At 38.3% G+C, this 16,543-nt stretch overlaps 1 protein-coding gene across 1 annotated transcript; it reads left to right on the top strand.

Moving 5' to 3' along the window:
- The first annotated feature begins 7,878 nt into the window (after nucleotides 1-7,878).
- On the top strand, nucleotides 7,879-14,624 carry LOC125480818 (VIN3-like protein 2). Its single transcript, XM_048591958.1, has 5 exons — nucleotides 7,879-8,140; nucleotides 8,288-8,372; nucleotides 9,546-10,224; nucleotides 12,543-12,862; nucleotides 13,239-14,624. Exons 2-5 carry the CDS (start codon nucleotides 8,351-8,353, stop codon nucleotides 14,432-14,434), a joined length of 2,217 nt encoding a protein of 738 aa, XP_048447915.1. The 5' UTR covers nucleotides 7,879-8,140; nucleotides 8,288-8,350; the 3' UTR covers nucleotides 14,435-14,624.
- The last annotated feature ends 1,919 nt before the right edge of the window (nucleotides 14,625-16,543 follow it).

Here is a 16,543-nt window from a genome sequence, read left to right as displayed (position 1 = left end):
TACGCCTACAGCACGTCATCAGGGATATGATTAACCCAAGGTGGGTGCATCGTCAAAACCTCGTTAGGTAGCAAAACCCCAATGGGAAAAATGCTCTTAATCGTAGGGAAAAAGAGTACATTAAGATCAAGCAAGTATACTTCAGAATACTCCCCCTGAGTTTGACATAATTCTAAAGAGAACTAATAATGTTACAACTCAAAAAGTTTACGCATACCTATTCCTTAAACAAGCTTATGAAACATCGCCTTCGGTAATGATTTGGTGAAGAGGTCGGCCATATTGTCTTGTGAACGGATTTATGTGACTTCAATCTTTTGATGTTCTTATTGTTGATGTGAGAAGAAGAACTTTGGCACAATGTGCTTGGTGTTGTCTCCTTTGATGTAACCCTTCTTGAGTTGTTCAATGCATGTTACGCTGTCTTCATAGATTGTTGTCGGGATGTTAACGACGGGGTAAAGATTGCAGGAACTTTGAATATGGCCCACAATTGCTCTCAGCCAGAAGCATGCCTATGTTGCTTCATGTAGGGCGAGAATTTCAACATGGTTAGACAAAGTGGCAACTAAGGTTTGTTTAGTTGACCTCCAAGAGATTGTGGTGCCTTTAATGGTAAAGACATAACCCGTTGGAGAAAGCGTCTTGTTTGGATCAGATAAGTATCCTGCGTCGGCATAACCAACAAGGCAAGAATCGACTCGAGATAAAGGGGTAAGGCATCGCTCAAGGATCTGTAGGGATAGAACAAGCCCAGATTCGTAGTACCCTTAAGGTAATGGAAGATGTCTTTAACACCATTTCAGTGTCTGCGTGTTGGTGCATTACTGTACCTTGCCAAAATATTAACAGGGAAGGAGATATCAAGTTTAGTGCATTAAGCTAAGTACAATAAAGCACCTATCGCACTTAGATAAGGAACTTTGGGCTCCAAAATCTCTTCATCCTCCTTCTTCTGACGGAAAGGATATTATTGTACATCTAACGACCGAACGACCATAGGAGTACTCGAAGGCTTCACTTTATCCTCGTTAAAGCGATGCAACACCTTCTGGGTGTAGTTCAATTGATGTACTAAGATTCCATCTGAACGGTGCTCTATCTTTAGACCGAGACAGTATCGAGTTTTTCCTAGATCTTTCAATTCAAATTCTGACTTTAGGTGTGCGGTAGTTCTTGCAAGCTCTTCAGGAGTTCCAATAAGGTTCATATCATCGACATAAACTACAATAATTGCAAAATCGGAATGTGACTTCTTAATGAACATGCAAGGGCATATTTCGCTTTCACATATCCCTAACTAGTCAAATACTCACTTAGACAGTTATACCACATTATTCTGGATCGCTTTAAACCTTAGAGTGAACACCTCAGCCGAATTGAGAATGTGTTTCGGGGTTTAGAAATATTTAATCCTGTCAATGTAAGTCATTTGGGAACTTTCATATAAATTTTCATATCAAGATTCTCATTGAGATACGCAGTTACTACGTCCATCAGCTGTATATTTAGTTTTCCAAAAACTACAAAACTGATAAGGCAGTGAAAAGTAATCACATCCATAACGGGTGAATAAGTTTCATCATAGTCAATCCCAGGGTGTTATGAGAAACCTTGCATAACAAGACGAGCTTTGTAACGCATAATTTTGTTCTTCTCATTACGTTTCCGAACGAAAACCTACTTGTAGCCAACAAGCTTCACATATGGAGGAGTAGGAGCTACAGGTCCATACACCTTATGTTTCGCAAGCGAATTGAGTTCGACTTGGATTGCTTGTTTCCAGTTTGACCAATTAGTTCTACGTTGACATTCATCAACAGAACAGGGTTCAATGTCATCATTCAACATGATCTCAGTAGTTACTGCATATGTTAATGCATCGTCGATAATCATCTCATTTCTACACCAAACATCATCCAAACTAGCATAATGGATCTAAATCTCTCGATTCTCGCAAGGTGGATTCGTCTCTTCAAATACATTTTCGTAATCTAGAATTTCCTCATGAGTTGGATAGAATGAATAGGTGACAGTCGGATTCATGGTAAGCCTGTTCCGTGGGTTTCCTTTTCTAGAAGTGTGAATCCTTTGAACCAAGTGGTTTGCCATACTTTTGTGTAGGGGCAAATAATTGGCTAGCCGATAATGTACGTGGATTGGCCAAGTTGGTGTCCCGGGTCTCCAGGAGGGAAGTTCGTCGTACATCTGGTGCATCCATCTTTGCAAGCACATTTGCAACTAAAATATGTGATATTGTCACTCATGCCAAATCTATGAAAGCATCGGGTATGCTCTAAGCTACGCTCTGAAGATCTAATCTGAGCTGCACTTCAATTTCAGACTAAGTGGTGAGAAGATCTAAATGAGACAAAGTGGGAGTAGTCTAAGATAATTGATGTTGTTCTTCAGGAACGGTGACTTTCTTATCTTCCCCTAACGACGGGAAGACTGTCTTATATAAATGACAATCCGCGAAACAAGCAGTAAACAGATCGCCTATCAAAGGTTCTAAGTAAAGAATAATTGAAGGAGAATCATATCCGACATAGATTCTCATCCTTCAGTGAGGCCCCATTTTTGTACGTAAGGGCGGCAAAATCGGCACATAGACCGCATAACCAAAAATGCGCAGATGCAATATGTCGGGTTTGTATCTAGTAACCAACTAAAAGGTGTTATATGGTTGGGTCGCAACAGACCTCAAGGGGACCAATATGGCTACGTGCAATATTGCATGGCCCCAAGTAGCAATCGAAAGCTTGGTACGTATGACCAACAATCGAGCAATCATTTGTAAGCGCTTAATGAATGTCTTTACCAGGCCGTTCTGGGTATAAACATAGGGTACTAGATGTTTAACTTCAACCCTAACTGACATGCAATAGCCATTAAAAGTTTTAGATATGATTCTCCACCATTATCCAATTGAATAGATTTGATTGAATAATCAGGGTGGTGAGCCCTTGTGGAAACAAGCATATGTGTGACCAACGTGTGGAAGCATTAACCGAAATCATAAAATATCTAAATGGTCCACAAGGAGGGTTGAATTGGTCCATGAATGTCCCCTTGAATCCTTTGTAGAAAAATAGGAAGAATCAAGCGAATCTTGTCATAAGAAGACTTAATAATAAGCTTTCCCATGGAGCAGGTTTGATATACAATTCCTTGAACCTAAACTTCAGGTTAGTGGATGCCCGTGTGATGATTTGAGGATACGGTGCATCGCTGTTCGTCTACGGTGTCCCAAACGATCATGTCAAAGTGTAATTTCGTGCACAGTCCTTAAGGTAGGGCCGACCACATAATGGCTTTCTGTAGGGCATATGGTTGTAATATATAGACCACTCGGGAAACACTCTATCTTTTCTAGAATATGCTTCTGGCCATATTCATAGGAAGTATTGCATAGAAATTCAACTCCATTTTCTACATATGTTCAGCATGGTAATTATTATCTCTAATGTCCTTGAAACTCAACAACATTTTTTCTGGAATGTGGAGAATAAAGTGCCTCATCAATGGTCAAAATTGTACCATTGGACAACATTATACGTGCCTTACCGTATCCTTCAATCATGTTGGATGGGCCTGAGAGGGTTGCCAAAGGTGCATTCTTAGGTATGAAGTTAGTGAAATAGATGCGTTCACACAAAATGGTGTGCGTGGTTGCACTATTTGCCAGACAACTAACTTTCCCACTAGTCATCCCTAGAAATAAAAATTAATTTGAATCGGTCACATGCATAAAAGTTCTAAAAACAAATATCCATCCAAAATAATTTAAGTATTCAACGATGGTAATTTTAAAAAAAACGTAATATCCAAAAAACAAATCACCAACAAGTAATCTAAATATAAAGGAAAATTGTTCAAACTTAAACAAAAAAACAAGGAGGGGGTTTGGCCACTAGGTGGAATTCAGCCATATTGTTCTAAAAATGCAACTAAAAGTAGTGCATGTCTAAGATTCTAATCTTCCATAGGGGTAATAGCCTTCTGAAAGTTAGAAACCTCCATTTTGGTACTCTCCGGTTCATCCACTTGTATAAAGTTTGATTCAAACTTCTTACGACTAGAATGATATTCAGCTACAACCTTCTAGGGAGCACGACAAACACGGGACCAATGGTCATTTGAACCACAGTGATAGCACATGTCTACATCCATGGTGTCAGGTGCTTTGCCCTTATTCTTGAAGTTTAAGGCCTTGTGAGCAAGGTTAGGACGTTTGTAGATTCAATTTCCTCCCTTAGATGGGCCTTCGCTTTGTTGACCTTGACGGGGTGGCTTCTACGCCTATGTTGGCGTTTTGGGCATTGATTTATGCTATAATGTGCTTCAGGCACATTAGTCGCCCCAGTAGGTCGAGCTTGATGATATTTCACCAACAACTAATTGTGCTTTTCAGCAAAAAGTAAAATAGAGATGAAATTTGAAAACTTAGTGAACTTCTGAGCCCTATATTGTTGCTGCAGGACAATTTTGGTAGCAAAGAAGGTCGAATAAGTATTTTCCAGAAGATCTTTCGGTCAAGTTTTTGTTACAAAATTTGAGAAGTGATCGGATTCGTCAAACTTCAGAATTATATTCATTCACAGACTTAAAGTCTTGGAAGCGTAGATGCTGTCAGTCATTTCTTGCTTCAGGCAAGAAGATGGCCATTTGGTGATCGAAACTATTAGCCAAAGCAACCTAAAGTGCTCATGGATCTTCCTCAGCAAGGTGCTCAATTTGTAGTGCATCATGAAAGTGTCTTCAGATGAAAACCGTTGTAGTGGCTTTCTCAACTTTGCCAATCAGGTTGACCGTCTCATCTTTAATGGTGGGACGTAATTTTTTTTGCTATGAGGTGGAGCTTCACATCTTGGACCCACTTGAGGTAGTTTCTTCCAAAGACATCTAAAACGGTGAAGTCAAGTTGTTCAAATTCGACATGTCCCTATCACAAATAAATGGACAAGAATGTGGTTAGTGTAGTGGATAAAAAATCAATCCATTCACATAGGAGTAGAACATTCAGGTTCTAATAGACATGTATTGGTTTAAAGTTTCATGAAAAAGCTTCAGGTTTTTCATGGCTGATTTTTTAAGGAAAACTTCAGGTTTTGAAAGAAATATGAACTTCAGGTTCATATGTTCCTGCAGACAAATACAAATATGTATACAAAAATATGCAACAAGAACATATGCAAATAGATTTTTAGGGTATATTATTATAATTGAATTATAATAAAGTGTGGGTGAAAAATTATGAAACCCAAATAGTCTAAAAATAAATAAACAATTAAGCTCGGGGCCCAAAAACATAGACCAAAGCCCATGAGTAAGCTGAGAAAATTGGGAATGTGCAATCCAAGCCCAAAAATTGAACTAGGTTAGGATCGGACCTAACATGCAGGTAGGCCCAACATCACAAAATAAATGGGCTGTAGGAGCAAGCCCAAAGACAGAGGCCTATTTGATCAGGTGCAATGCGTACATGGATACACCAATGCGTGGCTAAGATCCGGTGCAACGTGGACACAGATACACCAACGCATGGGCTGGGATCTGGTGCAACGCGAAGTAGGTGTACCGATGCATCAGCGGTAGGCTGGGATCAGGTGCGACGCAGAGTATGGAAACCGGGACAACCATGCAGGGCTGGGTTCTTCTGTGGATGAGACACTGGAACACCATGGCCAAAATGGTTGGTGTTGGGTCGAGGAAAGCTCCAAAGCCCAAAGGGCTAGTGCTTCACCGAGAGTAGGCCAAGTGTAAGTTGGCTTGGGTTTGTGATCCAGACACCCTAGCGCGAGCTAGGTGAACTTTTCTAGAGAAGAAGATTGGTGCACTTCTTCAGGCTGTTGTGTCGTGCACAAAAATCACGGTAAAAAAATCGTGGGTTCATTGGTGACCCAAAAGTGTGAACAGAGAGTAAAAATTCTCAACGTTTTAGAAACCCTAAAAACAATTGAGTTAGAATTTTGAAAAAAATCTGATGAGAATAAAAACGAATCTCAGCCAAAATTCGTCAGGGGACAATCTTCAGGTCGTTAGGACGAGGACCCAAGGTCAAGGTTGGGCTGCAGGCCCACCTGTGATGGTGGAGACGCTATTAAAGGCGTCGGTTTTTTTTCTGGGTTCCAAACCAGGAGCCCATGGCCTTGGCTTGTGGTTTCCCGGCTCAGGGAGAGCTCGACGGCGGCTTGGCTTCAGGCCACTACTGTCGGGGTTCTAAAAAAAACCTAGAAATTTATTTTTATTTTTATTTTTCAGATTAATTCAATATAATTTCAGGTATATGCAACATATAGATCAGTGCATGGACATATATTTAATGCAATTTATGGCAATCAATTCACATAATTAAACAATTATGGATATAATTCATACACAATTTATGTAGAATCTAAAATTCAAAAAACATAAAGTTGGGTCATGCATTATGGTGAATGTTCATGTTATCAGAGCTGAGAAAATATCGAGATAAAAACAGTTGTTTTGGAAGAACCTAATTGCAAGATGATATTGATGAATTAGTTTGAAGCAGAAAACTTCCATGTCAGATTCCTAAGCATAGCGGTATGAGCATGCTGATAACGTGTTATGGCTTATATTAATCTGACAGGGGAGAGAGGGCTCACCACAGAGAGAGATGTGTTTGTAGTGTTGTGTAGATGATGTTTTATTCTCCATACGCAATGCCTTTATTTATAGTAATAAGGGAGGGAAGAATTCTTCTCCTCCATGGAATACAAGTCCCAATAGGGAAAATTAACTAGTATCAAATCTAATCTAGAATTTACACAATCACACTTAAATACAATGTATATAACAAATTTAATTTTATGAACGTTTTAACCTAAAAATATTTAGATTCCGATAAATATTTGAAAAATTACTAAACCGACATCATGAAACTCTTGGAACACTATGAAAAAATAATAAACACATGAAAGAATTTTTTTTTTTTTTTTTTTTATAATTATTTTAGCCGTTGAATTTAAATTTGGACAGTTAGATTTTTATTTTTATTTTACCGTTGGATTTGATCATATTAGATCTTAGCCGTTTGATTCAATGAATTTATAAATATAAGAACAAATTGTAGCAATGGTCTCTTAACTTTAACTCAGTTAGAGCAATGGTTCCTCAACAAAAAATTTATGACCATTTGTCCATTAACTCATCAAAATGTGGTGCTATGATCTTTTTCGTCAACACCAATAGAATTTTGGAAAAATGACTCATGTTGGAATGACTATTACTACAATTGGGTTAAAGTTAAGAGACCATTGCTACGATTGGGTTAAATTTGAGAGGCCATTACTCCAATTGGGTTAAAGTGGAGAGCCTATTTCTCTAATTGGGTTAAAGTTGATGGATCATTGCTACACTTTTTTTTTTTTTTTTCATCATTTTCTATATTTGCCTCTTGGTCTATATTTTTTTTTTCCCAATTGAGTTAAAGTTAAGAGACTATTGATATAAATTCTAGTAAATATTAAACTAAAAAATAAGTACATATACATGGTGGGTTAGCCCACTAACCTAGGAGGAATTCTAGCCTAAATTTGTTCCAAAAATGAGTTTTGGGTTAAAATTCATATTTGGCGCAAAGACCGGAGCAAGTTGAGGTATGTTTAAAACCGAAAATATGAATTTTATTTCAAAGATTGGAATAGGTCTAAGAACAAATAAAAGGCGGCAGTTCTAACAAAGTTTGTCAAAAATATTAATGTTGTGCATTGTAACAATTTAGCATCACATATTTTTTGGGGTTGAATCAAATGAAAATTCAACACCAAACTCTAATTTTCTGAATTTACAAAGGAAAAGGATATGTAGAAAAACCAAGTAACGCATGAGTGAGAGAGGAGATAAAGATGATGACATGCAGCCGCTTTTGCCCTTGTCGTACCCTCAATTCAAGGCCGTCGCCTCACTACTCTCTCTCTCTCTCTCTCTCTCTCACATAAGTTTATTTGATACTCTTTTTTCTCCATTCTCTCACTAAACAGCAGAAGAAGAGTCCTCCTAGAATCTCCTTCCTCTGCATCTTCGGGTCCTGAAAGAAAAAGTAGAGAGGGAGAGAGAAGTGATGGATTCGTAGACTGTGCTGTGCGGCAGAATTGCAAGCGTCTTTTTGTGGGTAATTATTCTATTCCCTCTCATTCTCTCTCTTCACCATCTCCTTCCTTTCTTTCCCTTTTGGGTTTTGTTTATTTGTTTTTCTTTACTTTTACTATTTTTTGTTCATATGTGGTGTGTCCTAATTGCTTTTTCATCTGATTTGCAGCTTCACTAAAGTTGGGCTCTTTGGAGGTAATGTGGAGGGTGCACTGCTTCTTCTTCAATAGCTATGGCCGCGGATTCTTCTCACGGTACCCTTTTTGTTATTTTTACTCTACATTTTTGCTTTTTATGCTCAAATTATTTCTGGGTTTTGATTCATCAGGTCCGTGAATGTTTAGATTTGGTATTTTTGTTGATTGGGGGATCAAAGTTGAATCCTGTGCTGAGTTTGGAACATGCATGTTATACTCAGATTGCAGGAAGTTTGTGGGTTTTTTTTATGTAGAAAAATTTGAAAAATTATTTGGGAATTTGGTGTTCTTTTTGTTTGTGATTTGAGCTTCTGGGTTTTGAAGGATATGGTACCTATGGATAATTATCGACGGGTAATTGCGTATGTTATATTGTTATGTATGATTGACTTTTGTTTAGTGCTTATTGTTTCCAGATTGATGTTTGATTTTAGATCATCTTCTTACTGATGATATTCAGCATTTGAGAGTTAAATTGTCAAGGGTAGATTTCTGAGTTCAGCTTCATTTAATCTGATGATATAATGCAGTGGCGTCTTTTTCGCTGCTTAATATTATTTCTTAAAGGAGAAGTGAGCTGGTATCTCTTTTCTAATGGGGTATGCTACCTTATCAAATGACTCATGTGAAAGCTCTTAAGAAAATGCAGAGCCAGGGGCATTCCAAAGTCAACTGAATATTGTGTTTAGTTTAAGGATTCATGTGGGCTTGATGTATCGTACACAATTATGCGTGCCTGTTCCATCCTATTCTTATTATATTTGGTGTAGTTGAGCTGTCTTTGTAAATGAAGGTAAACCCTTTTTCTTTAATGATTTTGGTATTGTCGGTAATATGTTACAGCTTAGTACTGAGCTCAGTCCATGGCATAAATCAAAATCTGAAAGGTGATTCTTAATGGGACTCTGAAATGGCAGGCAATGGAGATTAGTAAATTTATATGGGTGCATGCTAGTTGATTAAGGATTTTTGCTACTGATCAAACAATATCATGTTTCTTTTCCTCATTGTTGAGAACTGATATGTTAATCGTATGGATTATGGATTCAAATAGATGGTCCTAATGGAGATATGATGTAACTAGGAATTTTGATTAGCTTTCTCATTATTTCCCTTTCAATATCATTCCCTTTCTCTTAGGAATTTTTCAGAGATCTATGGTTTTGCTTTCTTCTGTTCAACGATTCTACTTTCTATATACTGATATATGTTCCTTCTCCTTGGCTTTAGGACTTGGACTTGATCAGTCAAACAACGGCAAGTTAAGTATGGATAAAAAGAGAGAGTTTGTCTATGAAGTATCAAAGTGGTCAGACGGTGCCTCTGAAGTGTTACAGTCATGGAGCCGCCAGGAGATTTTACAGATCCTATGTGCAGAAATGGGGAAAGAAAGGAAATATACTGGCTTGACAAAATTGAAAATAATAGAGCACCTTCTGAAAGTTGTCTCTGAAAAGAAACCAGGGGGAAGTGAGGATGTAACAGACCTTAAACCACAGTCATCTAATGCCACTGGCCAAAGAACTACTAAAAGGCAGAGGAAAACTGAGAATCCATCTAGACTACATGTTCCGGAGAATAGTATTTCTAACAATAGTAGTGGGAGTGACCTAGCCAATACTACATTCTGCAAAAACTCAGCTTGCAGAGCTACCTTAAATCGAGAAGATGCATTTTGCAAGAGGTGTTCGTGTTGCATCTGTCACAAGTTTGATGACAATAAGGACCCGAGCCTTTGGTTGGTTTGCAGCTCAGAGCCGCCGTTCGAGGGTAATTCATGTGGCATGTCGTGCCACCTTGAGTGTGCTTTAAAACGTGAAAGTTCTGGTATTGGAAAAGAGAGAGGACATAGAGGACTGGATGGGAGCTTTTACTGTATATCTTGTGGCAAAGTGAATGATCTACTTGGGTAAATTTTCCTACCTATTAACTATTTTTTATACCATGTTTCTTTTATAATTTTTTGGATTTTTATAGACCACTGCTCAAAGTTGTGATGAATTTCATGTTTCTATTCAAAGTTTATACCAAGTCTTCCACTAAAAAAATAAAAATTTTGCAACATTTTAAGTTACTTATTGGTGATGAATTTTATTTCATTGCAGTATCTTAGGAACACTGGTTACTTATATTGTACATTGGCATTATTTTCGCTATACTGGTTCTACGAGTGTAACATAATTTACACGACCGTTCACAGCTTTGAATGAAATATTTTGTTTCATTATTGCATCCACTGTTCTAAAAATCCCCGCCTATCATAGATCAATGTGTTGCAAATCATAATCCTGACGCCTTAAACAGAAGCTTTCTGCATTCCCTCAATTTAATATCAAGGATTATACATTTCTTTTGTGAAACTTTCCTAACACCTAAGAATGATCGAGTTGACGAGTTACTGATGGTGGAGCCAAGTGAAATTTAATAAAGGCTTATCAATTGACTTGCCCCCTGAAACTTGCCTTTAGTCTCACTTTACCCCTGAAACTGGTTTTGTCTCACTTTGCACCGATACTGTTATTTTTTCCTCATTTAGTCTCAGTTAACCCTATTTTCGTCCATTCTGTCAAATAAATGTTAAATTAAAGGATCGTAGGCACATTTTATTTTTGACACAATGTTTTGCCTTTAATTTGCCTGCTAAAACAATCCCAAACTCATTTTCGATGACTCAATTTAAACCCGTCTCTCTCTCTCTCTTGAGATTGATGCAGGGCTGTAGTTGCAGCCGTTGGCTTCAATGAGTGGTTTGAATTAGGTTTTGAAACACAACCCATTACTTGCTATTGAAACACAAACCATTATTTGCTTTTGCCAATGCCTGCAACTACAGCTCCACACCAATCTGCAAGAGAGACGGACAAGGATTTGAATCAGAGTTATCGAACATGGAATTGGGATTGTTTTAGCATGGAAGTGGGAGGCAAAGAGTTGTATCAAAAATAATATGTCCATACTACTGTTTAATTTAACATCTGTTTGACTAAATGGATGAAAATGGGGTGAATTGAGACTAAATGAGACAACAATGATAGTTTCATAGGGCAAAGTGAGACGAAATCAGTTTTAGGGGATAAAGTGCAACTAAATGGCAGTTTCATGTGGCAGATCAATAAATTAGAGTCATTCTACTTTCCTTTGTAATAAGTGCAGTTTAGTATGCAAGTTCTTTGTGTTTGAGTCTCTCTATGTTACTATATTATTATTAGGTGTCATAAATTAGTCTTTAGAATTTCTATTTATATTTATGTGGATCGTTCCAGATTCATGTACCAACTAGCCTATAAAAGGGCTACTTTGTAAGCTTGTAAAAATACGATTGTTAGTGAAAAAATTCTGGGTTTCTGGCTTGTGTGTGAAGCACAGCAACCTTTGAGTGATTCCAAGGCACCTTCAGGGTGAAGCTGAAGGCCAGTATGATGCCGGAATTTCTCTAATTTCTCTATTGGTGTGATTCCAGTACACCTTTGGCCGAAGTGAGTCTGGATCTCTTCTATATTCCTATCTATTTCTACTGTCCGACATCACTTATGTTGACTTGTCTTTAGATTCTGTGAGCGGTGAGCACAGATATGGAGTGGGTAGTATGGTGGCACTACCCTATTTGTTGGGTCAATAACTTTCACTTGAAACTGCTACAATTCTGGTTTCATGACATGATAACTTGCAGATCTTGATTGTAATATAAAAAAGAGAATGTTTAGTGCTTTTGAAAATGTGGTTTGGGGGTCTTTGCTGCTAAAGCGATATGGTAGATACATACACACATACACACATACGTACATATCTCTCTCTCTCTCTCTCTCTCTCTCTCTCTCTCTCTCAAGGCAAGCATGTAAATATATATATCACGCCAACATGCAGGTGTTCGTGTGTTATTTCTATTGTTTGAAAATTAGGAGTTCTGTCTTAATCAGTCATGTGTAAAGTTGAGACTGTTTCTTTTTGTCAAAAGCTCTCTCTCTCTATGATAAATAAAGTGAGAGAAGCTTGTGATTGTTTGTTGACAAGTGAGGCACTTGAAGACATCATGAATGGTTGACTAATACATTTATTTCCTGTTCTTATAACACAATTAAATGGTTCTTAGTTCTTTTCTGAGTGAATGATTATGATGAAATACTTAAGGCACATAATTAATACTAATTTTTTGTACTGGTTTCCTTAGATGTTACGTTTTCCTCATGTATAGCAATCTGATTGGCCTATGTTCTTACATGTATTTAGATCCTGGCGAAAACAGCTAGTAATAGCAAAGGATACCAGGCGGGTAGACATACTGTGCTATCGTATTTCCTTAAGTCATAAGCTCCTCAATGGGACTGCAAAGTATCAAGAGCTTCATGAGATTGTGGATGAAGCTATGATGAAGCTTCAAGGTGAAGTGGGTCCGCTAACTGGCTTACCATTAAGGATGGGTCGGGGTATTGTTAACAGGCTTTCTTCTGGACCAGAGATTCAGAAACTTTGTGCATTTGCTGTGGAGTCACTGGATTTGGTGCTTCAGAAAGCAACATTTCCTCCATTGGCCAAGCCTAATGTACAAGGTGATCTATTTGTCAGTAACTGTCACACCCTATCCCTAATCACTGGATTTGCATGCATTCGATAACTCTGTAAATGTCTGCAATTTTCATGCCCCGACAATCATTGAATTTACTTGCTTCCACATATTTTTTGATGATAATTTAAATAACAATGATGTAGTTGTGGTAAGTACTTAGTTTCATATGATCTCTTCATTCATTTGATTCTGAGTTTCTGGTATTTTTGTTTCGGTCCTCGCCACTTCCTAATCGAATCACAGAAATTCCATGAGGTTGTTGGAGAATGGAGAGGATGTATTTTATCTTGTTTACTGGTTTATCCAGAGGGAAGGAATTTTAATGGATGTTTTCTGTTGTACATTTTTAAACATTTCAGATCCAAGTTTTATTGCTCCGGACATGATTAGATTTGAGAATGTCCGTGCTACATCGCTCACCGTGGTTTTGAGTTCCGAATATCCTCCCTCAGAAATTTTAGTTGGTTACAAATTATGGCACTGTAAGGCTGATGATATGAATTATCCAACAGAACCGACTGCAACACTGTTGTTTGCACCAAAGACGAGATTTGTTGTCACTGGACTAACTCCAGCTACAGAGTACTGTTTCAAAGTGACTTCGTTCAATGATTCAAGACATTTAGGCATGTGTGAAGTTCGGTTTTCCACAAGTACTGGTGAAGATGAAGTCCCTAATTGTTCAGTGACACAGAGAAGTCAGAGCCCAGCTACCAACTATAGCAGCCTTTCTAATCCTTCTTCAGTGGAAGATGAAACTAATAATATAACTCCATATGGTGATCAAGCTGATAACCGAGCAGACAACTATATTACTTTTTGCCAGGACACTGATAATACTGTCTCCGCTGATTTATCCAATGATGCTGTCAATGGCAACAGCATGGACAGAGGACCTACAGTAGATAAAATTTCGTTGCTGGACAAGGAGCACATCAATGGGATGATTGGCTCCATATCTAAATCTGATGTCATAGAACTTGAGCACAAGCAATCACCAGAAGGCCATATTGTCGAAGACATCAGCACTGATAACGGTTCAAATTCCCCTGCTCGAACTGGAATGGAATGTGTCCCATTTGGTGGTAGCTCAGAGGCTGGCTTACCCATCACTCCTTGCAAAATCGACCTACTTAAAGATGGGCTGGGAAGGAATGTAAGATCAAATTCCAGTAGCAAGGATTTAAAAAATGGAAGTGGGAAAGGAGAGGAACCCCAAGATGGCAGCACATCGAAGAAGAGAAGTGCTGAAAGGAAAGATGAGGAGTGTGTGGCAAACAACATCTCAGATAGGGATTTTGAGTATTACGTGAAGATTATCAGATGGTTAGAGTGCGAGGGACATCTCGAGCAGAACTTCCGGCAGAAATTTCTTACCTGGTATAGCTTGAGAGCTACCCCTCAGGAGGTAAGGATTGTGAAAGTGTTTGTAGATACCTTTATAGGAGATCCTGCATCGCTTGCAGGGCAACTTGTCGACACCTTCTCAGAGAGTATTTCGAGTAAGAAATCATCTGTCGTGCCAAACGGGTTCTGCATGAAGCTTTGGCATTAAGTTACTTGCAAGCATAAGTACTTGTGGATCTCCTCTCCTCCTAGCATTTGTTATTTATGTCGTATCATCAATTCTAGTACCATTCCTCATTTGCCATTCTTATGATGTAAAAATTGCTAGAATTCTTCTTATTACGATGTAGGTTTGAAATTGGCTTCATTCATTCATATAAACTGATATGTTGTTTCTACTTTCTATAAAATCCGACCAGCAAACATGAAAAAGAATGCCAAGGGAGATCGATGTGCGGGGTTTTTTTATTTTTGGAGAAATTTTTTTGTTTGATGGTAATATTATCATGTGGTGTTACTAATTTATGCGCTGGTTGAGCGGCATTCAAGAATTTATTTTTTTTCCATTATTTGAGGGTCTTTTTGGAGAAAAGCTTTGGTCATTGCCTAACCACGTGAGATGGTACCCAAATCAAATGTCCTTGGCTTGTGTACTTGTTGGCCTACTTTGAAGAGGTCAACTTAAAGTGGCCGCAGCTGTTACAGGTTGACTACTCCGCCCGTCTTTTGGCAATTGTCTTTTGTGTTTTTGTGGAGTTTTTATGGTAGTGAAAGCTCATTTCCTTCGTCGTACTTCTCCGATGTGAGATTTAAGGTATTGTGGCCCTAATGAGTGCCTATGAAGCACGCTACAACAGTACTACTAGTTCGCCACCGTGCATGAGTTTTGCCATCAGGTGGGAGAAATAGTTCGGTTCTATAGTTGTTTTATATATTTTCTGAATGAAGGTTTACGTGATAATTAACTGACGATGTGGCATCATCTTATTGAATGACCTAATGATCAAATCGAAGTTTTTCTCGTCTCCTAGGCCACTAGAATGACTTGCAAATGAAGACGCTATAATGGTGGTATTCTTAACTAATCATGCATTGTTATACAAAAAAGTTGAAACACACGTGAAATCGTAATAAATTTGAGACAACACTACCTTGACGTATTTGTCTTACGCAAGTCTCTCAAACTTGTTGGATACATTAATATATTTACACTAAAAATTGAGAAAACAAATTAATTTCAAACTCGCCATTAACAATAAAAAACCAAGTTTAGTTGCGTTGTGAGAAAATCTCATTTGCCACCCCTGTGATAAGCATAATTTTTTACACTTTTGAGGCTGTTAGGTTTATACGACCCACCCAACCCCATGACCACCCAATCGCCGGCAAACCTTCTCCCCTCCTCGCCGCCGGCAAAAGCTCATCTTTTGATCCTTGTGCCTCTTCCTCTCACCTTTCTTCTCTACCCAACCAAAGCAAGCCAACATAAACAGTAGGTGCATATAAGTTTTTATTTAAATATGCACTTCTCACCTCTTGCTTGTCAGTTTGCAATTTTGAGGTGCGTCACTGATGGATATTACTGAATTATTTTGATTAATTCAAAGTGGAAGGTAACTTTTATTAGACTAGATTGTTTTTGAGTGGTTTATATGGGTCTATGTTTGTTAAATTTTGTGCGCAAGTCTTTCTTTGCTCAAATTGTCCATTTTTAGGGCAGTCCGATAATTACGTACCTCTAACAACTCTACTACAAGGGCATTGGTGTTCTTAGATCCAACAAAATTTCTTTTTCAAAACAAATTATCCAACAGTAGGTGCCTTTTTTCTTCCAAAAATCCCCTTCAGCTTTTGCCCTAGGAGAAAGAACATAATACCCCAACCTCATCTATTTCTCTACCAAAGTCCCCGCCCATTGCTCTACCATCAATCGGAAGAAGAGGGTGCGTAGACCTAAAAGCAAAACGTCAACAAGAAGCCGGCTTGTGAGCCGTGGTGGATGTGAGCAGGGGAAGAAAAATGAAATACTCGGCAAGTTATAAACTTATCAAAATGAGACGACGCTGCTTTGGCCCCCTTGGCATGTTGGATACAACTTCAAATAGACCAAACGACCTGCTGCTAATACGCTACATATTATCCACGGGGAAGTCATTACCTCTGGTTCAAGGAACACCACCCCTACAGCTTGTTGGTGCATCCCGTTTAAGTGCTGCTCAAGTCTCTCTAAGAACAACTTTTGCACTTCTGCTAGCATCCACAAATCTATAACGTATAACATAGGAGAGCATAGCTTATACAAAATAGCCTGACATTG

Source organism: the organism of the source record quoted next, unplaced genomic scaffold (assembly GCF_019419815.1).
Source record: "Pyrus x bretschneideri cultivar Hongxiangsu unplaced genomic scaffold, Pyrus_bretschneideri_v1 Contig36, whole genome shotgun sequence".
NCBI classification, from domain to species: domain Eukaryota; kingdom Viridiplantae; phylum Streptophyta; class Magnoliopsida; order Rosales; family Rosaceae; genus Pyrus; species Pyrus x bretschneideri.
The sequence above is the reverse complement of the archived record's forward strand: the minus strand, read 5'-3'. Positions and strand labels throughout refer to the sequence as shown.

What these genes read in the sequence shown, in the direction of transcription:
- LOC125480818 (XM_048591958.1), top strand. Translation starts at nt 8,351, where the DNA reads ATGGCCGCGGATTCTTCTCACG. An exon ending in GGCCGCGGATTCTTCTCACG is followed by an intron (nt 8,373 to 9,545) that starts GTACCCTTTTTG and finishes CCTTGGCTTTAG; the next exon opens with GACTTGGACTTGATCAGTCA. An exon ending in GGCCAAGCCTAATGTACAAG is followed by an intron (nt 12,863 to 13,238) that starts GTGATCTATTTG and finishes TAAACATTTCAG; the next exon opens with ATCCAAGTTTTATTGCTCCG.